The following is a 23,702-nucleotide window of genomic DNA, read 5'->3' as shown; positions in this document are numbered from 1 at the left end:
TTCTGGCCATATCACATCACATAGCACATGCTGCAAAAACAAGTTAGACGTCCTCTAATTGTTGTTGCAAGTTTTACGTGGCTTGTATAGGTTTCTAGCAAGAACGTTTCTTACCTACGTAAAACCACAACGTGATATGCCAATTCCTATTTACCCTTCATAAGGACCCTTTTCATCGAATCCGTTCCGACTAAAGTAGGAGAGACAGACACCCGCTAGCCACCTTATGCAACTAGTGCATGTCAGTCGGTGGAACCTGTCTCACGTAAGCGTACGTGTAAGGTCGGTCCGGGCCGCTTCATCCCACAATACCGCCGAAACAAGATAAGACTAGTAGCGGCAAGAAGAATTGGCAACATCAACGCCCACAACTGCTTTGTGTTCTACTCGTGCATAGTAACTACGCATAGGCCTGGCTCTGATACCACTGTTGGGGATCGTAGCAGAATTTTAAAATTTTCTACGCATCTATGGAGTATACTAGCAACGAGGGGAAAGGAGTGCATCTACATACCCTTGTAGATCGCGAGCGGAAGCGTTCCAATGAACGAGGTTGATGGAGTCGTACTCGCCGTGATCCAAATCACCGATGACCGAGTGCCGAACGGACGGCACCTCCGCGTTCAACACACGTACGGTGCAGCGACGTCTCCTCCTTCTTGATCCAGCAAGGGGGAAGGAGAGGTTGATGGAGATCCAGCAGCACGACGGCGTGGTGGTGGATGTAGCGGGATCTCGGCAGGGCTTCGCCGAGCTTCTGCGAGAGGGAGAGGTGTAGCAGAGGAGGAGGGAGGCGCCCAAGGCTGTAATGTTGCTGCCCTCCCTTCCCCCCCCCTTTATATAGGCCCCCTGGGAGGGGGGCGCCGGCCAAGACCCATCTACATGGGGGGCGCCGGCCAAGGAGAAGGGGGGTGGCTCCCCCCCCAAGTCAAGTGGGGCGCCCCCCACCCTAGGGTTTCCAACCCTAGGCGCAGGGGGGAGGCCCATGGGGGGCGCCCCAGCCCACTAAGGGCTGGTTCCCTTCCCACTTCAGCCCATGGGGCCCTCCGGGATAGGTGGACCCACCCGGTGGACCCCCGGGACCCTTCCGGTGGTCCCGGTACAATACCGATAACCCCCGAAACTTTCCCGGTGGCCGAAACTGGACTTCCTATATATAATTCTTCACCTCGGACTATTCCGGAACTCCTCGTGACGTCCGGGATCTCATCCGGGACTCCGAACAACTTTCGGGTTTCCGCATACTCATATCTCTACAACCCTAGCGTCACCGAACCTTAAGTGTGTAGACCCTACGGGTTCGGGAGACATGCAGACATGACCGAGACGCCTCTCCGGTCAATAACCAACAGCGGGATCTGGATACCCATGTTGGCTCCCACATGTTCCACGATGATCTCATCGAATGAACCACGATGTCGAGGATTCAATCAATCCCGTATACAATTCCCTTTGTCAATCGGTATGTTACTTGCCCGAGATTCGATCGTCGGTATCCCAATACCTTGTTCAATCTCGTTACCGGTAAGTCTCTTTACTCGTACCGCAATGCATGATCCCGTGACTAACTCCTTAGTCACATTGAGCTCATTATGATGATGCATTACCGAGTGGGCCCAGAGATACCTCTCCGTCATACGGAGTGACAAATCCCAGTCTCGATCCGTGCCAACCCAATAGACACTTTCGGAGATACCCGTAGTGTACCTTTATAGTCACCCAGTTACGTTGTGACGTTTGGCACACCCAAAGCACTCCTACGGTATCCGGGAGTTGCACGATCTCATGGTCTAAGGAGAAGATACTGACATTGGAAAAGCTCTAGCAAACGAACTACACGATCTTTGAGCTATGCTTAGGATTGGGTCTTGTCCATCACATCATTCTCCTAATGATGTGATCCCGTTATCAATGACATCCAATGTCCATAGTCAGGAAACCATGACTATCTGTTGATCAACGAGCTAGTCAACTAGAGGCTTACTAGGGACACGTTGTGGTCTATGTATTCACACATGTATTACGATTTCCGGATAACACAATTATAGCATGAACAATAGACAATTACCATGAACAAATAAATATAATAATAACCATTTATTATTGCCTCTAGGGCATATTTCCAACAACCTCTGACAAGTACTTTGCCTACAAGATGGAGGAGAATAGCTCAACCAGTGAGCATGTGCTCAGATTGTCTGAGTACTACAATTGCTTGAATCAAGTGGGAGTTAATCTTCCAGATAAAATAGTGATTGACAGAGCTCTCTAGTCACTATCACCAAGTTACTAGAACTTCGTGATGAACTATAATATGCAAGGGATGACGAAAACGATTCCCGAGCTCTTCGTGATGCTGAAATCGACGAAGGTAGAAATCAAGAAAAGCATCAAATGTTGATGTTTGACAAGACCACTAGTTTCAAGTAAAATGGCAAGGTGAAGAAAGGGAACTTCAAGAATAATGACAAGCAAGTTGCCACTCCCATGAAAAAGCCCAAAGCTAGACCCAAGCCTAGAACTGAGTGCTTCTACTGGAAATAAAATGGTCACTGAAAGTGGAACTGCCCTAGATACTTGGCGGATAAGAAGGATGGCAAAGTGAACAAAAGTATATTTGATATACATGTTATTGATGTGTACTTTACTAGTGTTCATAGCAACCCCTCAGTATTCGATACTGGTTTAGTTGCTAAGAGTAGTAACTAGAACAGGAGTTGCAGAATGAACACAGACTAGTTATGGGCGAAGTGACAATGTGTGTTGGAAATGATTCCAAGGTTGATAAGATCACCATCGCACAGGCCCTCTACCTTCGAGATTAGTGTTGGACCAAAAATAAATGTTATTTGGTGTTTGCGTTGAGCATGAATATGATTGGATCATGTTTATTGCAATACGGTTATTCATTTAAGTCAAAGAATAATTGTTGTTCTGTTTACATGAATAAAACCTTCTATGGTCATACACTTAATATAAATGGTTTATTGAATCTCGATCGTAATGATACACATATTCATAATATTGATGCCAAAAGATGCAAAGTTGATAATGATAGTGCAACATATTTGTGGCACTGCCGTTTAGGTCATATTGGTGTAAAGCGCATGAAGAAACTCCATGCTGATGGGCTTTTGGAATCACTTGATTATGAATCACTTGATGCTTGCGAACCATGCCTCATGGGCAAGATGACTAAGACTCCATTCTCCGGAACAATGGAGCGAGCAACAAACTTGTTGGAAATAATACATACTGATGTATGCGGTCCAATGAGTGTTGAGGCTCGCGGCGGGTATTATTATTTCTGACCTTCACAGATGATTTGAGCAGATATGTGATGTCTACTACACAACCTTCTTCTTGTAGACGTTGTTGGGCCTCCAAGTGCAGAGGTTTGTAGGACAGTAGCAAATTTCCCTCAAGTGGATGACCTAAGGTTTATCAATCCGTGGGAGGCGTAGGATGAAGATGGTCTCTCTCAAGCAACCCTGCAACCAAGTAACAAAGTGTCTCTTGTGTCCCCAACACACCCAATACAATGGTAAATTATATAGGTGCACTAGTTCGGCGAAGAGATGATGATACAGGTGCAATATGGATGGTAGATATGGGTATTTGTAATCTGAAAATATAAAAACAACAAGGTAACAAGCGATAAAAGTGAGCGTAAACGGTATTGCAATGCTAGGAAACAAGGCCTAGGGTTCATACTTTCACTAGTCCAAGTTCTCTCAACAATAATAACATAATCGGATCATATAACTATCCCTCAACATGCAACAAAGAGTCACTCCAAAGTCACTAATAGCGGAGAACGAACGAAGAGATTATGGTAGGGTACGAAACCACCTCAAAGTTATCCTTTCTGATCGATCTATTCAAGAGTCCATAGTAAAATAACACGAAGCTATTCTTCCGTTCAATCTATCCTAGAGTTCGTACTAGAATAACACCTTAAGACACAAATCAATCAAAACCCTAATGTCACCTAGATACTCCAATGTCACCTCAAGTATCCGTGGGTATGATTATACGATACGCATCACACAATCTCAAATTCATCTATTCAACCAACACAAAGAACTTCAAAGAGTGCCCCAAAGTTTCTACCGGAGAGTCAAGACGAAAACGTGTGCCAATCCCTATGCATAAGTTCACGAGGCCACGGAACCCGCAAGTTGATCACCAAATCATACATCAAGTAGATCATGTGATATCCCATTGTCACCACAGATAAGCACATGCAAGACATACATCAAGTGTTCTCAAATCCTTAAAGACTCAATCCGATAAGATAACTTCAAAGGGAAAACTCAATCCATTACAAGAGAGTAGAGGGGGAGAAACATCATAAGATCCAACTATAACAGCAAAGCTCACGATACATCAAGATCGCACCACCTCAAGAACACGAGAGAGAGAGAGAGAGATCAAACACATAGCTACTGGTACATACCCTCAGCCCCAAGGGTGAACTACTCCCTCCTCGTCATGGAGATCGCTGGGATGATGAAGATGGCCACCGGAGAAGAATTCCCCCCTCCGGCAGGGTGCCGGAATAGGGTCCCGATTGGTTTTTGGTGGCTACAGAGGCTTGCGGCGGCGGAACTCCCGATCAAGGTTATGTTCTGGAGGTTTCTGTATATATAAGAGGTTTTGGCGTCGGGAACAAGTCAGGGGGGTCTCCGAGGCGGCCACGAGGTAGGGGGCGCGCCCAGGGGGGTTGGGCGCGCCCCCACCCTTGTGGGTGCCTCGGGACTCTTCTGGCCCATCTCCAGTGCTCCGTGGGCTTCTTCTGGTCCAAAAACGATCTCCGTGAAATTTCAGGTCAATTGGACTCCGTTTGGTTTTCCTTTTCTGCGATACTCAAAAACAAGGAAAAAACAGAAACTGGCACTGGGCTCTAGGTTAATAGGTTAGTCCCAAAAATCATATAAAATAGCATATAAAACATCCTAGATGGATAATATAATAGCATGGAACAATCAAAAATTATAGATACGTTGGAGACGTATCAAGCATCCCCAAGCTTAATTCCTGCTCGTCCTCGAGTAGGTAAATGATAAAAATAGAATTTTTGATGTGGAATTCTACCTAACATATTTATCAATATAATCTTCTTTATTGTGGCAAGAATATTCAGATCCATAAGATTCAAGACAAAAGTTTAATATTGCCACAAAAATAATAATACTTCAAGCATACTAACTAAGCAATTATGTCTTCTCAAAATAACATGGCCAAAGAAAGCTTATCCCTACAAAATCATGTAGTTTGTCTATGCTTCATTTTCGTCACACAAAATGCTCTCATCATGCACAACCCCGATGACAAGCCAAGCAATTGTTTCATACTTTAGTATTCTCAAACTTTTTCAACTTTCACGCAATACATGAGCGTGAGCCATGGACATAGCACTATGGGTGGAATAGAATATAATGATGGGGGTTGTGTGGAGAAGACGAAAAAAGAAAGTCTCACATTGACGCGGCTAATCAACGGGCTATGGAGATGCCCATCAATTGATGTCAAGGCGAGGAGTAGGGATTACCATGCAACGGATGCACTAGAGCTATAAATGTATGAAACTCAACAAAAGAAACTAAGTGGGTGTGCATCCAACTTGCTTGCTCACGAAGACCTAGGGCATTTGAGGAAGCCCATCGTTGGAATATACAAGCCAAGTTCTAAAATGAAAAATTCCCACTAGTATATGAAAGTGACAACATAGGAGACTCTCTATTATGAAGATCATGGTGCTAGTTTGAAGCACAAGTGTGGTAAAAGGATAGTAGCATTGTCCCTTCTTTTATTTATTTATATTTTTTAGGGCCTTCCTTTTTTATTTGGCCTTTCTTTTTTCTTTTTTTATTTGGCCTTTCTCTTTTTTTCATTTTTTCATGGGACAATGCTCTATTAATGATGATCATCACACTTCTATTTATTTACAACTCAATGATTACAACTCAATACTAGAACAAAATATGACTCTATATGCATGCCTCCGGTGGTGCACCGGGATGGGCAATGAATCAAGAGTGACATGTATGAAAAACTATGCATGGTGGCTTTGCCACAAATATGATGTCAACTACATGATCTTGCAAGGCAATATGACAATGATGAAGCGTGTCATAATGAATGGAACGGTGGAAAGTTGCATGGCAATATATCTCGAAATGGCTATGGAAATGCCATAATAGGTAGGTATGTGGTTGTTTTGAGGAAGATATAAGGAGGTTTATGTGTGATATAGCGTATCGTATCACGGGGTTTGGATGCACCGGCGAAGTTTGCACCAACTCTCAAGGTGAGAAAGGGCAATGCACAGTACCGAAGAGGCTAGCAATGATGGAAAGGTGAGAGTGCGTATAATCCATAGACTCAACATTAGTCATAAAGAACTCACATACTTATTGCAAAAATCTACAAGTCATCAAAAACCAAGCACTACGCGCATGCTCCTAGGGGGATAGATTGGTAGGAAAAGACAATCGCTCGTCCCCGACCACCACTCATAAGGAGGACAATCAAAGAAACACCTCATGCTTCAAATTTGTTACACAACGGTTACCATACGTGCATGCTACGGGACTTGCAAACTTCAACACAAGTATTTCTCAAATTCACAATTAATCAACTAGCACGACTCTAATATTACCATCTTCATATCTCAAAACAATCATCAAGTATCAAACTTCTCATAGTATTCAATACACTCTATATGGAAGTTTTTATTATACCCATCTTGGATGCCTATCATATTAGGACTAATTTTATAACCAAAGCAAATTACCATGCTGTTTAAGACTCTCAAAATAATATAAGTGAAGCATGAGAGTTCATCTATTTCTTCAAAATAAAACCACCGTCGTGCTCTAAAAAGATATAAGTGAAGCACTAGAGCAAATGACAAACTACTCTAAACGATATAAGTGAAGATCAATGAGTAGTTTAATAATTATGTAACTATGTGAAGACTCTCTAACATTTAATAATTTCAGATCTTGGTATTTTATTCAAACAGCAAGAAAAATAAAAGAAAATAAAATGACGCTCCAAGCAAAACACATATCATGTGGTGAATAAAAATATAGCTCCAAGTAAAGTTACCGATGAACGAAGACGAAAGAGGGGATGCCTTCCGGGGCATCCCCAAGCTTAGGCTCTTGGTTGTCCTTGAATATTACCTTGGGGTTCCTTGGGCATCCCCAAGCCCTTATTCCGTAGTACATCGAATCTTTACCCAAAACTTGAAAACTTCACAACACAAAACTCAACAGAAAACTCGTAAGCTCCGTTAGTATAAGAAAATAAATCACCACTTAGGTACTGTTGTGAACTCATTATAAATTCATATTGGTGTTAAACCTACTGTATTCCAACTTCTCTATGGTTCATACCTTTCCGGTACTACTCATAGATTCATCAAAATAAGCAAACAACACATAGAAAACAGAATCTGTCAAAAACAGAACAGTCTGTAGTAATCTGTATCATTCGAATACTTATGTAACTCCAAAAATTCTGAAATAAATTGTTTGACGTGAGGAATTTGTCTATTAATCTTCTGCAAAAAGAATCAACCTAATATCACTCTCCAGTAAAATATGGCAGCTAATATCGTGAGCGCTAAAGTTTCTGTTTTTTACAGCAAGATCGCAAAGACTTCACCCAAGTCTTCCCAAAGGTTCTACTTGGCACAAATATTAATTAAGACATAAAACCACATCTAAACAGAGGCTAGATGAATTATTTATTACTAAACAGGAGCAAAAAGCAAATAAAAAATAAAATTGGGTTGCCTCCCAACAAGCGCTAACGTTTAACGCCCCTAGCTAGGCATGATGATTTCAATGATGCTCACATAAAAGATAAGAATTGAAACATAAAGAGAGCATCATGAAGAATATGACTAGCACATTTAAGTCTAACCCACTTCCTATGCATAGGGATTTTGTGAGCAAACAACTTATGGGAGTAAGAATCAACTAGCATAGGAAAGCAAAACAAGCATAACTTCAAGATTTTAAGCACATAGAGAGGAAACTTGATATTATTGCAATTCCTACAAGCATATATTCCTCCCTCATAATAATTTTCAGTAGCATCATGAATGAATTCAAAAATATAACCATCACATAAAGCATTCTTTTCATGATCTACAAGCATATAATTTTTATTACTCACCACATAAGCAAATTTCTTCTCATGAATAATAGAGGGAGCAAACTCAAGAAAATAATTCTCATGTGAGGCATAATCCAATTGAAAACTAAAATCATGATGACAAGTTTCATGGTTATCATTATTCTTAATAGCATACAAGTCATCACAATAATCATCATAGATAGCAATTTTGTTCTCATAATCAATTAGAACCTCTTCCGAAATAGTGGATTCATCACTAAATAAAGTCATGACCTCTCCAAATCCACTTTCATAATTATCACAATAAGATTCAACACCCTCCAAAATAGTGGGATCATTACTTCCTAAAGTTGACACTCTTCCAAACCCACTTTCATCAATATAATCATCATAAATAGGAGGCATGCTATCATCATAATAAATTTGCATATCAAAACTTGGGAGGTTAAAAATATCATCTTCATTAAACATAGCATCCCCAAGCTTGGGACAAACATTAATTACAGCAAATATATTCTCAAACATGTCATTCTCATCAAACATAGCATCCCCAAGCTTGGGCCTTTTCCTATCATAAGCATCATGGGTATTCAAAGAATTCACACTAACAACATTGCAATCATGCTCATCATTCACATATCTTATGCCAAGCACTCTATGTAATTCTTCTTCTAGTACTTGAGCACAATTTTCCTTCCCATCATTTTCATGAAAGACATTAAAAAGATGAAGCATATGAGGCACCCTTAATTTCATTTTTTTGTAGTTTTCTTTTATAGAGTAAACTAGTGATAAAACAAGAAACAAAAAGATTCGATTGCAAGATTTAAAGATATACCTTCAAGCACTCACCTCCCAGGCAACAGCGCCAGAAGCTGCTTGATGTCTACTACACAACCTTCTTCTTGTAGACGTTGTTGGGCCTCCAAGTGCAGAGGTTTGTAGGACAGTAGCAAATTTCCCTCAAGTGGATGACCTAAGGTTTATCAATCCGTGGGAGGCGTAGGATGAAGATGGTCTCTCTCAAGCAACCCTGCAACAAAATAACAAAGAGTCTCTTGTGTCCTCAACACACCCAATACAATGGTAAATTGTATAGGTGCACTAGTTCGGCGAAGAGATGGTGATACAAGTGCAATATGGATGGTAGATATGGGTATTTGTAATCTGAAAATATAAAAACAGCAAGGTAACAAGCGATAAAACTGAGCGTAAACGGTACTGCAATGCTAGGAAACAAGGCCTAGGGTTCATACTTTCACTAGTGCAAGTTCTCTCAACAATAATAACATAATTGGATCATATAACTATCCCTCAACATGCAACAAAGAGTCACTCCAAAGTCACTAATAGCGGAGAACGAACGAAGAGATTATGGTAGGGTACGAAACCACCTCAAAGTTATCCTTTCTGATCGATCTATTCAAGAGTCCGTAGTAAAATAACACGAAGCTATTCTTTCCGTTCAATCTATCCTAGAGTTCGTACTAGAATAACACCTTAAGATACAAATCAACCAAAACCCTAATGTCACCTAGATACTCCAATGTCACCTCAAGTATCTGTGGGTATGATTATATGATATGCATCACACAATCTCAGATTCATCTATTCAACCAACACAAAGAACTTCAAAGAGTGCCCCAAAGTTTCTACCGGAGAGTCAAGATGAAAACGTGTGCCAACCCCTATGCATAAGTTCATGAGGTCACGGAACCTGCAAGTTGATCACCAAAACATACATCAAGTAGATCATGTGATATCCCATTGTCACCACAGATAAGCACATGCAAGACATACATCAAGTGTTCTCAAATCCTTAAAGACTCAATCTGATAAGATAACTTCAAAGGGAAAACTCAATCCATTACAAGAGAGTAGAGGGGGAGAAACATCATAAGATCCAACTATAACAGCAAAGCTCGCGATACATCAAGATCGTACCACCTCAAGAACATGAGAGAGAGAGATCAAACACATAGCTACCGGTACATACCCTCAGCCCCAAGGGTGAACTACTCCCTCCTCGTCATGGAGAGCGCCGGGATGATGAAGATGGCCACCGGAGAAGGATTCCCCCCTCCGGCAGGGTGCCGGAATAGGGTCCCGATTGGTTTTTGGTGGCTATAGAGGCTTGCGGCGGCGGAACTCCCGATCTAGGTTATGTTCTGGAGGTTTCTGTATATATAAGAGGTTTTGGCGTCGGGAACAAGTCTGGGGGGTCTCCGAGGCAGCCACGAGGTAGGGGGCGCGCCCAGGGGGGTTGGGCGCGCCCCCACCCTCGTGGGTGCCTCAGGACTCTTCTGGCCCATCTCTGGTGCTCCGTGGGCTTCTTCTGGTCCAAAAATGATCTCCGTGAAATTTCAGGTCAATTGGACTCCGTTTGGTTTTCCTTTTCTGCGATACTCAAAAACAAGGAAAAAACAGAAACTGGCACTAGGCTCTAGGTTAATAGGTTAGTCCCAAAAATCATATAAAATAGCATATAAATGCATATAAAACATCCTAGATGGATAATATAATAGCATGGAACAATAAAAAATTATAGATACGTTGGAGACGTATCAATATGGGTATATCTACTTGATGAAACATAAATCTGAAACATTTGAAAAGTTCGAAGAATTTTAGAGTGAAGTAGAAAATCATCGTAACAAGAAAATAAAGTTTCTACGATCTGATCGCGGAGACGAATATTTGAGTTACGAGTTTGGTCTTAATTTAAAACAATGTGGAATAGTTTCGCAACTCACGCCACCTAGAACACCACAGCGTAATGGTGTGTCCGAACGTTATAACCGTACTTTATTAGATATAGTGCGATCTATGACGTCTCTTACCGATTTATCACTATCATTTTGGGGTTATGCATTAGAGACAGCTGCATTCACGTTAAATGGGACACCATCTAAATCCATTGAGACGACACCATATGAACTGTGGTTTAGCAAGAAACACTAAGATGTCGTTCCTTAAAGTTTGGGGCTGTGATGCTTATGTGAAAAAGTTTCAACCTGATAAGCTCGAACCTAAATCAGAGAAATGCATCTTCATAGGATACCCAAAGGAGACTGTTGGGTACACCTTCTATCACAGATCCGAAAGCAAGATATTAGTTGCTTAGAATGGATCCTTTCTAGAGAAGGAGTTTCTCTCGAAAGAAGTGTGGGAGGAATGTAGAACTTGATGAGGTAATTGTACCTTCTCCCGAATTGGAAAGTAGTTCATCACAGAAATCAGTTCCAGTGATTCCTACACCAATTAGTGAGGAAGCTAATGATGATGATCATGAAACTTCAGATCAAGTTACTACCGAACCTCGTAGGTCAACCAGAGTGGTACGGAATCCTTTCTGGAAATCATATTACTAGACCATGACGAACCTACGAACTATGAGGAAGAGATGATGAGCCCAGATTCCACGAAATGGCTTAAAGCCATGAAATCTGAGATGGGATCCATGTATGAGAACAAAGTATGGACTTTGGTTGACATGCCCGATATCGGCAAGCCATTGAGAATAAATGGATCTTCAAGAGGAAGACGGACGTTGATAGTAGTGTTACTATCTACAAAGCTTGAATTGTCACAAAAAGTTTTCGACAAGTTCAAGGTGTTGACTACGATGAGATTTTCTCACTCGTAGCAATGCTTAAGTCTGTCCGAATCATGTTAGCAATTGCCACATTTTATGAAATCTGGCAAATGGATGTCAAAACTGCATTCCTTAATGGATTTCTTAAAGAAGAGTTGTATATGATACAACAAGAAGGTTTTGTCAATCCTAAAGGTGCTAACAAAGTGTGCAAGCTCCAGCGATCCATCTATGGACTGGTGCAAGCATCTCGAAGTTGGAATATACGCTTTGATGAGTTGATCAAAGCATCTTGTTTTATACAGACTTGCGGTGAAGCCTGTATTTACAAGAAAGTGAGTGGGAGCACTACAACCTTTCTGATAAGTATATGTGAATGACATATTGTTGATCGGAAATGATGTAGAATTTTCTAGAAAGCATAAAGGAGTGTTTGAAAGGAGTTTTTCAAAGAAAGACCTCAGTGAAGCTGCTTACATATTGGGCATCAAGATCTATAGAGATAGATCGAGACGCTTGATAAGTTTTTTCAATAAGTACATACCTTGACAAGTTTTTGAAGTAGTTCAAAATGGAACAGTCAAAGAAGGAGTTCTTGCCTGTGTTGCAAGGTGGGAAGTTGAGTAAAGACTCAAAAACCCGACCACGGCAGAAAATAGAAAGAGAATGAAAAGTCATTCCCTATGCCTCAGTCACAGGTTCTATAAAGTATTCTATGTTGTGTACCAGACCTATTGTGTATCTCACCATGAGTTTTGCAAGACGGTACAATAGTGATCCAGGAGTGGATCACTGAACAGCGGTCAAAATTTATCCTTAGTGGAATAAGGAAATGTTTCTCGGTTATGGAGGTGACAAAGTGTTTGTCGTAAAGAGTTACGTCGATACAAGCTTTGGCACCAATCTGGATGACTCTAAGTCTCGATCTAGATACATATTGAAAGTGGGAGCGATTAGCTAGAGTAGGTCCGTGCAGAGCATTGTAGACATAAAAAGTTTGCAAAATACATACGGCTCTGAATGTGGTAGACCCGTTGACTAAACTTCTCTCACAAGCAAAACATGATCACTCTTTGGGTGTTAATCACATAGCAATGTGAACTAGATTATTGACTTTAGTAAACGCTTTGGGTATTAGTCGCATGGAGATGTGAACTAATCACATAAAGATGTAAACTATTGGTGTTAAATCACATGACGATGCGAACTAGATTATTGACTCTAGTGCAAGTGGGAGACTGAAGGAAATATGCCCTAGAGGCAATAATAAAGTTGTTATTTATATTTCCTTATATCATGAAATGTTTATTATTCATGCTAGAATTGTATTAACCAGAAACTTAGTACATGTGTGAATACATAGACAAACAGAGTGTCACTAGTATGCCTCTACTTGACTAGCTCGTTAATCAAAGATGGTTAAGTTTCCTAGCCATAGACATGAGTTGTCATTTGATGAACGGGATCACATCATTAGAGAATGATGTGATTGACTTGACCCATCCGTTAGCTTATCACTATGATCGTTTAGTTTATTGCTATTGCTTTCTTCATGACTTATACATGTTCCTATGACTATGAGATTATGCAACTCCCGAATACTAGAGGAACACTTAGTGTGCTATCAAACATCACAACGTAACTGGGTGATTATAAAGATGCTCTACAGGTGTCTCCGATGGTGTTTGTTGAGTTGCATAGATCGAGATTAGGATTTGTCACTCCGATTGTCGGAGAGGTATCTCTGGGCCCTCTCGGTAATGCACATCACTATAAGCCTTGCAAGCAATGTGACTAATGAGTTAGTTGCGGGATGATGCACTACGGAACGAGTAAAGAGACTTGCCGGTAACGAGATTGAACTAGGTATGATGATATCGACGATGGAATCTCGGGCAAGTAACATACCAATGACAAAGGGAACAACGTATGTTGTTATGCGGTTTGACCGATAAAGATCTTCGTAGAATATGTAGGAACCAATATGAGCATCCAGGTTCCGCTATTGGTTATTGACCGGAGATGAGTCTCGGTCATGTCTACATAGTTCTTGAACCCGTAGGGTCCGCACGCTTAACGTTCGATGACGATCAGTATTATGAGTTTATGTGTTTTGATGTATCGAAGGTAATTTGGAGTCCCGGGTGTGATCACAAACATGATGAGGAGTCTCGAAATGGTCGAGACATGAAGATTGGTATATTGGAAGGTTATGTTTGGACAGCGGAATGGTTTCGGATGAGTTTGGGCATATATCGGAGTACCGGGGGTTGCCGGAATCCCCCGGGGAGTTAATGGGCCTTAATGGGCCATGGTGGGAGAGAGGAGGAGGCGGCCAAGTGAGGGCGCCCCCCCCCCAAGCCCAATCTGAATTGGGAGGGGGCCGGCCCCCCTTTCCTTCTCTCCTTCTCCCTCTTCCTTCTTCTCCTACTCCAACTAGGGAAGGGGGGAAACCTACTCCTACTAGGAGTAGGAATCCCCCTTGGGGTGCGCCATAGAGAGGGCCGGCCCTCCCCCCTCCACTCCTTTATATACGGGGAGGGGGGCACCCCATAGACACACAAGTTGATCTTAGCCATGTGCGGTGCCCCCTCCACATATTTCCACCTCGGTCATATCATTGTAGAGCTTAGGCGAAGCCCTGCGTCGGTAACTTCATCATCACCGTCAACACGCCGTCGTGCTGATAAAACTCTCCCTCGACCTCAGTTGGATCTAGAAGTTCGAGGGACGTCACCGAGCTGAACGTGTGCAGATCGCGGAGGTGCCGTGCATTCGGCACTTGATCGGTTGGATCGCGAAGACGTCCGACTACATCAACCACGTTACTTAACGCTTACGCTTTCGGTCTACGAGGGTACGTGGACACACTCTCCCGCTCATTGCTATGCATCTCTTAGATAGATCTTGCGTGATCATAGGAAATTTGTTGAAATATTGCGTTCCCCAACACATAGTTGGGGCCATAGATGTCTCTCTTCTCAGATAACTGAAACTCATGTGTGTTGAGCCTCTCAAGTATGTCAGACGGATTGAGATCTTTGAAGTCAGGACGTTCTTGAATCATTAGGGCCAGGGTGTCAAATGAGCTGTCAAGTGATCTCAGGAGCTTCTTGACGATTTCGTGCTTGGTGATCTCAGTGGCGCCAAGCGTGCGAAGCTCATTTGTTATATCAGTGAGGCGATCAAATGTGAGTTGGACATTCTCATTGTCGTTTCTCTTGAAGCGGTTGAAGAGGTTGCGAAGAACATCAATTCTTGAATCTCTCTCAGTTGAAACGCCTTCGTTGACCTTGGAGAGCCAGTCCTAGACCAGCTTCGCAGTTTCCAGCGCACTCACACGGCTATACTGTCCTTTGGCCAGATGACCACAGATGATGTTCTTGGCAGTCGAATCCAGTTGAATGAACCTCTTGACATCAGCAGCGGTGACACCTTCACCGACCTTGGGAACGCCATTCTTGACGACATACCAGAGGTCGACATCAATGGCTTCAAGATGCATGCGCATCTTATTCTTCCAGTAGGGGTAATCAGTGCCATCGAAGACTGGGCACGCCGCGGAGACCTTGATTATCCCTGCAGTCGACATAGCTAAAACTCCAGGTGGTTAAACCGAACCACACAGAACAAGGGAGCACCTTGCTCTGATATCAATTGAAAGTGCTAGTTATAGACTAGAGGGGGATGAATAGGCAATTTTTATGAGAGTCTTCAAAACAAGAGGTCTTTGAAGACAAACAGTAGAAATGAACCTATTGATATGCAGCGGAAGGTAGACTACACTAGACAAACCATAGTCAAGTAATCAATGAAGTGAAAGCACGAAGACTATCAGCAGCTAGGTAGTATGGATCAGGATGGAAGACAGTATGAAGCCAACAGTAAATAGTCTTCACTCAGTGAAGTCAATCAGATTAGACAAGCAGGCAATGACTTCACGAAGATAAACTGTAAAGTAAAGGGAAGTGAAGGATAGAACCAGCTGCTTGGTGAAGACAAGGATTTGGTAGACCAGTTCCAGTTGCTGTGACAACTGTACGCCTGGTTAGGGAGACTGAGATCTAACTCAGAAGACCGCGTCTTCACCTTATTCCCCTTGAGCTAAGGACACCCAGTCCTCGCCCAGTCACTTTGGTAAGTCTTCAAGGTAGACTTCCAAACCTTCACAGACTTCGTTCACTGGCGATCCACAATGGCTCTTGGATGCTCAGAACACGACGCCTAACCGGCTGGAGGATTCACAATCCTCAAGTGTAACAAGTTTTCAGGTCACGCGGACAAAAAGACTTCAGTGATGCCTAACACTCTTTGGCTTTGGGTGTTTTGGGCTTTGTCCTCGCAAGGATCTCTCTCTCAAATGCTTCGGAGGTGGGTTTCTCTCAAACGACAAAAGCCGTGCACTAACCCTGAGCAGCCGCCAATTTATGATGTAGGGGTGGGCTATTTATAGCCAGGAGGCAACCCGACTTGATTTTTCCGAAATGACCCTGGGTCACTAAGGAACCGACACGTGTCCAACGGTCGGATTTCAAACACACGCGGCGGCTTGACTTGGGCTACAAGTAAAGCTGACTCATCCAGCTCTGGATAAGATTTGCTCTCATTGTCTTCGCTCAAAGACATAGGATTTTGGTTGAGCATCACATCAGCCACTCTGACTTTGTTCACTTGGACCCCACTTAACAGTACAGTGGTTCCTATGACTCAACAAAGAAGAAAAGGAAACTACGAAACAACTATGTCTTCGCACTCCATAGTCTTCACATGAATGTCTTCTCATGTCATAATCTTTACCGTGAATGTCTTCACGAACCACCATTGTCTTCAATGTCTTCACACATTTTTAGGGGTCATCTCTGGTAGGTAAACCGAATCAATAAGGGACTACTACTTGTGTTATCCTGCAATTCTCACAAACACATTAATCCCTCAACCAAGTTTGTCGTCAATACTCCAAAACCAAGTAGGGTGGCACTAGATGCACTTACACTGTGCCCAACCTAAATCACCGAGACCAAACGCCTAGAACAACAACCACACAACCGGGGTGAAAAACAGCAAGCGACACCAGCATCAGTAGCCAACATCCTCATCGCCTACTCCCGCAGCATTTGCCAACAAGCCACCCAATCCGACCTCTGAAGAAGACTATAATCCTCTCGCCCTGACTCGAAGGACGCCATACCGTTGGAAGGCAGAGTGTTCACCTAGTATGGAGCCATCCTTGTGTCGCCAGCTTGCTCCCTTGCCACTCTGCGTGGGACCCGTAGTTAAGTTTTTTTAGAGCCCGACCAAACACCCTCCATTCACTGCCAACTAAACAATGACCACCACAAGATCATCATATCCATGCTCAGCAAAACTTACAAAGCCTATGAATAGTAAACCCTAGAACAATTTGCGCATATTTCATAAAATAAACAGAAAAACGAGCACACGATTTATAGAAATTTATAACTTGCAGCTCAACACATGCAAGGAACCTCTTGCCCATGTGCATCCCTTCCAAAGCAACACACATCTCTGCCGTCTTATCGTGGTCACACGAGATACTCAAATCTAGGTCAATGCCGCTAAAATCGGGTCATGCATTGTAGTTGGGAGCTGGACGAGCAAAGAAAAGCACGTGGTTTGCAAGAAAGAGTTGAGATCGGCTCAGATGAAGAATCCCCAAATCAAAACACTAATTCTACACACAAAAATCCACTCATAAAAATGCCAAAGTCGGAGTTTAAGAGACATAGTGGATGGAATCCTTATTAGTCTCACAGTCATTACAAGAAACCATAGTGCGTGGGGCGGCAAGCGTGACGCAGGCTATAAGGAACACACACATGGAGAACCGAGTAAGTGAGCGAGAGAGGGGAACGAGCGACGTCTCCCGCGTGCACCGATTCAGTTTTACACGACTGCGTCAAAAGGCGTCTTCACGTCAGTAAATAGCGGGTCCTACATGTTGGAAACATCCTCACGCACTAATTTACCGATTAGTGGTTTATGCAAAGAGTAGACGTGGTGTTCTTTTACCAAAATCTTAAGAAAATGTGTTTTGTGTTTGAAAACGTGTGAAAAATGTGGACAGTAGATTTGTTAACTCTTCGATCAGATGTGCGCTTATCCCTTCCCCTGCCGTAGCCGGCGTTCATGCCCCCACTGGCCCATACAGTGGTTTCATTCAATGACAACGGCCGCGTTGCGACTGCGACTGCCAAGAGCTCCGGCCACCGCCACTCTCACCGTGGTGCCCGGTCAGTACGCACTCTCGGAGGAGGAGCCCCCGCCGCGCCGCCCCAACACGGCCCACCTCAATGCGCTGCTCACGTCGTACGGCCGCCGCGGCCGCCTCCGCGACGCCCAGCAGCTGTTCGACCAAATGCCCCGCCGGGACGTCATCTCCTGGACCGCTCTCCTCACCGCCTACGCCGACAACGGCGACCTCGCCTCCGCGCGCCTCGTCTTCGACGACATGCCCCGCCGCAACGCCCCCTCCTGGAACGCCCTGCTCTCGGTCTACCTCCGCGCGGGGCAACCAGCCGCCGCTCACGCGCTCTTCTCCAAGATGCCGGTCAGGAACGCGGTGTCCTATGGCGCCATGATCACGGGGCTCGCCAGGGCAGGGATGCTTCGTGAGGCTGAGGCTGTGTATGCGGAGATGCCACAGCAGTGGCGTGACCCAGTAGGGTCAAATGCGCTGATGGCCGGGTACTTGAGGGCTGGGAAGCTTGGCATGGCGTTGAGGGTGTTTGACGGAATGGCGGTGAGGGATGTCATATCCTGGAGCGCGGTCGTCGATGGGCTCTGCAAACACGGAAGCGTGTCGGAGGCGAGGAAGGTGTTTGAGACCATGCCAGAGCGGAATGTGGTGTCGTGGACCTCGATGATTCGTGGATATGTGAAACTTAGGATGTACAGAGATGCTCTGTTGCTGTTCCTGGACATGAGAAGGGCAGGTGTTCAGGTTAATACAACGACACTCTCAGTTGTGCTGGATGCTTGTGCTGAGGCTTGCCTTGTCAGAGAAGGAGTTCAGATTCACAGTTTGATTGTAGCAATGGGTTTTGAAATGGATGTTTTCTTGGGCGATTCAATAATCATCCTGTATTCCCGGTTTGGTTGGATGGTTGATGCTAGAAGGGTGTTTGCTTGCATGAAGTGGAAAGACATAGTATCATGGAACTCATTGATCACAGGCTATGTTCAGCATAACTTGGTTGAAGAAGCACATGTCCTGTTCAAGTTAATGCCTGAGAAGGATGCTGTTTCTTGGACATCGATGGTTGTTGGGTTCGCTAACAGGGGTTGGATGAGGGGGTCTGTTGACCTGTTCGAGCAAATGCCAGGAAAAGATGAGGTTGCTTGGACTGCAGTCATTTCTAGTCTTGCTACAAATGGAGACTATGTAAGTGCAGTGCGGTGGTTTTGTCGCATGGCACGAGAAGGGTGCAAACCTAATACAGTAGCTTTTAGTTGTCTACTCAGTGCTTTGGCTAGCTTGACAACATTGAATCAGGGAATGCAAGCTCATGCGTATGCAATCAACATGGGATGGGTATTTGACTCTTCTGTTCACACTTCTCTGGTATCAATGTACGCAAAATGCGGAAGGTTGGCTGAGGCTTATCGCGTTTTCTCAGCCATTAGCAGTCCAAGTCTTATCGCTACTAATTCTATGATTACAGCATTTGCGCAACATAATTTTGCTGAAGATGCATTCAAGCTTTTTACCGAAATGCAAATTGATGGCCACAAGCCTAACCATGCGACATTCGTGGGAATTCTGACTGGCTGTGCACGTGCTGGTCTGGTTCAAGAAGGTTACAACTACTTTGAGTCAATGAGATCAGTCTATGGCATTGAACCAAACCCTCACCATTATACATGTATGGTTGATCTTTTAGGTCGTGCTGGCCTCCTTGCGGAAGCACTGGAAATGATTAACTCGATGCCCCAGAATGATCATTCTGATGCATGGGCAGCTTTGCTCAGTGCTAGTAGTCTCCATTCTAATCTTGCTTATGCAAAAATAGCAGCACAGAAGCTTCTTGAGTTGGATCCTTATGACGCAGCAGCTTATACCGTCCTGTTAAATATGCTCTCATCTGCGGGGATGAAGGATGACGGAGACATGCTAAAAGTTCTACAGTTGTCCAACATGGCCAGTAAAACCCCTGGCTATAGCCTTATTATACAGGATAAGGCTGCAGAAAACAGAATACATAGTGAACACTTATAGACTTGTAGTTCTAGATAATTGGCAAGCCAAAACCCAAAATAATAATTTCGTACCACAACTGTTGTAATGCCGAGAGTTGATGTTGATTTTATTGATCATGTTGAGACAAGAAAATTGATAGATGATTTCAGAAAGAGCTCGCATGATCATGTGCAGTCCCTGTTTTAATGCAATGAAAAAGTTGAGGATTCTATGCACACAACTCCTCTGCTACAGAGAAGAGCCAAAGAACAAGGAACTCTTGGCCATGTTCTCAATTGATACAGGAGTATGTTCTGCACTGAGTGAAGCATAAGGCTGATTCTAAGGAGACAACCATGGCCAAGGTAAGTTTAGTGGTTTGTTTCTTATTAATCTTTTCTTTCAGCAATATAAGTTTCTTACTCTTAAGATAGACTTACGGGGAGAAGGGGCAACAAGCACACATGGAACATTGCTGTACAGCAGGGAGTTAGATGTGGTATTTGAGAAGGAATAAGGATGTATTTCTCCATGTTATCTACAACAGATTTAGGATTTTTCTCTCTTTGTATATTATCAACTGGTAGATGTTGGAGTAAGATTTGCATGCTAAATATATTATGCCTTCATAATCATAGGCAGATGTAGAACACCTGTTATCAAAACTATAACCTAACTCCTAGATGGCGGTCCACCGTTTGTGCCTGATTCAATAAAAAAAATGGTTTTGTAGAAATAGAATTTGTGCCGAGTGAGTTGCTGGATAGCAGTGGGGAAGAGCTATATATTTTGTGAATACATGATCTGTGGTCAGGTTTGATGGCCTTTATTTTATCCTGGTTCTTTTCTATATATCCCCAGGCATTTTTCAGTTTTTGCATCACTCCCTTAGTCATGTCAAGATCATGACATTTGTTATAAGATGTTAGGTGAGATGTTTAACCATACAGAACAGCACAAGAATCATGACCAGTCTAATACTCTAACCAATTCGCTTCAACTTCATCACTTGAGTTTCTTTCATAAGCAAGCTTGACGGGATCCCATAAATAGAACAACATTTGCAATTCGACTATAATTGCCATTAGCTTGTGACCTATGGATCCATTTCTTCTTTCCATGATCTTATGCTCATGCATCTTTGCTGCAGTGTCTTGGAAAAAACTCAATGGGATGAGGCTAAGGCTTCCACCGGGACCTCCAAGATGGCCAATCTTTGGGAACCTTCTCCAGTTGAGTCCTCTTCCCCACAAGGACTTTGCTCGATTTTGCACCAAGTATGGCCCCCTTGTCTATCTTCGTCTTGGAACCATTGATGCCATCACCACTGATGACCCTGAAGTCATCCGTGAAATACTTATCCGGCAAGACGAGGTCTTCGCTTCTCGGCCTCGGACATTGGCTGCTGTCCACCTTGCCTATGGCTGTGGCGATGTGGCTCTTGCTCCACTGGGGCCAAACTGGAAGAGGATGAGGAGGGTTTGCATGGAGCACCTGCTTACCACCAGGCGGCTTGAATCTTTCGCTGCTCACCGAGCTGAGGAAACTGAGCACCTCTGTGAGTTTGTATGGGCTAAATCCCAGTCAGGGAAGCCTGTGAATCTCAGAGAGGTTCTCGGGGCATTCTCGATGAACAATGTGACGAGAATGTTACTTGGAAAGCAGTACTTTGGGCTGCAGTCAGCAGGCCCTGGTGAAGCGATGGAGTTCATGCACATCACCCATGAGCTGTTCTTTCTGCTGGGCCTGATCTATCTTGGGGATTACTTGCCTGCCTGGAGGTGGCTTGATCCATATGGGTGTGAGAAGAAGATGAGAGAGGTTGAGAAGAAGGTGGATGATTTTCACCAGAAGATAATTGATGAGCACAGGAAGGCAAGGGATGTCAGGAAGAGTGGTGCGTCCCTTGATGATGATGGTGATGATGATAGCAAAGAAGACATGGACTTTGTTGATGTGCTGCTTTCCTTGCCTGGTGAGAATGGGAATGAGCACATGGATGATGTGGAGATCAAAGCCTTAATGCAGGTATCCTTACTGTTACAGACCCTCAAGTTCATTTTCTTTAAGCTAGCTTGGTCTTTTAACCAACTATGTTTGTGCTCTGTACCATTGCGTGTGTTATTCTTGAAAATGACTAGGCTTCATAGTTGTTGTGCAGTTATATTTTTATTAAAGAGCTGACCACCAAAAAGTTATTTTGCAACACTCCCCCCGTTGAGAATTTGATAAATAGAGTAGATGGTAAAAAGAGAGTAGGGAGTTCACTGTTTGATTTCACAGCAGAGTTTGTAATTTCCTCTTTTCCCCAGAAGTTTGGGTTTTGTTATAATAAGTAATACGAGTAGCTGTTCTCGCTTGTAGTACTAAATAAACCACCATGTTATTTTGTTTGTAGATCATCTTCATTTAGGTTTGTAGATGTTTGGTATTACAAATGAACACTGCTGCTGCTGTTAAAAGAGAAAGTGCATATGAACATGCATACATGATCATTCTGAATGTGTGTATACGTAGGACATGATCGCTGCTGCTACCGATACTTCATCAGTGACCAACGAGTGGGTGATGGCCGAGGTGATCAAGAACCCCCGCGTCCTCCGCAAGATCCAGGAGGAGCTTGACACCGTCGTCGGCACCAGCCGCATGGTGGTGGAGTCGGACCTCCCCCACCTGACGTACCTCCGCTGCGTCGTCCGGGAGTCCTTCCGGATGCACCCGGCCGGGCCGTTCCTGATCCCGCACGAGTCACTCAAGGCGACGACGATCATGGGCTACGACATCCCGGCGCAGACGAGGATCTTCATCAACACCCACGCGCTGGGCCGGAACCCGCGCATCTGGGACGACGTCGACGAGTTCCGCCCCGAGAGGCACCTCCCGGCCGACGGCGGGCGCGTGGAGATCAGCCACCTGCCGGACTTCAAGATCCTGCCCTTCAGCGCCGGGAAGCGCAAGTGCCCAGGGGCGCCCCTGGGCGTGATCCTGGTGCTCATGGCGCTCGCCAGGCTCTTCCACTGCTTCAACTGGTCCCCGCCCGACGGCCTCCGCCCCGAGGACATCGACACCGACGAGGTCTACGGGATGACCATGCCCAAGGCCAAGCCGCTCATCGCCGCCGCTCACCCGCGCCTGCCGCCGCAGATGTACGGCTCCTGTCCTAGCCACGGCATGCAGATGCAGTAAGCTCGAGCAAAACATGCAGGGATGTTTATCACAAGAATGGTGAAAGAATACATCATACATACATACATACATACATACATACATTGATACATATATGTAATCTGAGATATATCAACGCAGAACACGATGAATTGAATCATTTCCAGATTATTCACTGTCTCCTCTCTGGATCTTGCGTTCATATGTGTAACTAATTAGATCTTGTTCATGCATGAACAGAGATAGTAGCTTTGTAGTAGATGTATGCACTTATCTTACTGATGTACCGAACCATTGCCATATCGCTGTAACCATCTCGTCCATTCTTGGTGATAGATGAATAAAAGTAGGTATTACAAACCAATTTGGACTAGGAAACTTGTGATCCAAAAAATAGTCTAACACTTGGCACACAAGTACAAATGGCATTTAACGAGCTTCGCATCGATCGCTATGTACTCACACGCCATAAAATGCACAAACCACTAGAGCTCCATGATCACGAGCTCCCAGTCTAGCGAGAAGGAGAAATCACGAGCAAGCGGTGGCTATAGAAAGTTGAAGTGCAGCGGCTGTGGCGGCGGCGTGAGG

The 23,702-nt window shown here is 44.0% G+C and overlaps 2 protein-coding genes across 2 annotated transcripts; both read left to right on the top strand.

The window, feature by feature from the left end:
* Positions 1–17,870: 17,870 nt before the first annotated feature.
* Positions 17,871–20,182, top strand: LOC123165637 (pentatricopeptide repeat-containing protein At1g53600, mitochondrial). Its single transcript, XM_044583328.1, has one exon. It carries the CDS (start codon positions 17,931–17,933, stop codon positions 19,983–19,985), a length of 2,055 nt encoding a protein of 684 aa, XP_044439263.1. The 5' UTR covers positions 17,871–17,930; the 3' UTR covers positions 19,986–20,182.
* A 754-nt stretch (positions 20,183–20,936) lies between these two features.
* Positions 20,937–23,282, top strand: LOC123165638 (cytochrome P450 703A2). Its single transcript, XM_044583329.1, has 2 exons — positions 20,937–21,974; positions 22,464–23,282. The coding sequence occupies exons 1-2, from the start codon at positions 21,045–21,047 to the stop codon at positions 23,130–23,132; spliced, it is 1,599 nt and encodes a 532-aa protein (XP_044439264.1). The 5' UTR covers positions 20,937–21,044; the 3' UTR covers positions 23,133–23,282.
* Positions 23,283–23,702: the final 420 nt, after the last annotated feature.

The sequence above is a fragment of the Triticum aestivum genome, chromosome 7D (genome assembly GCF_018294505.1).
Source record: "Triticum aestivum cultivar Chinese Spring chromosome 7D, IWGSC CS RefSeq v2.1, whole genome shotgun sequence".
NCBI lineage: Eukaryota > Viridiplantae > Streptophyta > Magnoliopsida > Poales > Poaceae > Triticum > Triticum aestivum.
Note: the sequence above shows the minus strand (reverse complement) of the source record. Positions and strands in the feature narration are given on the sequence as shown.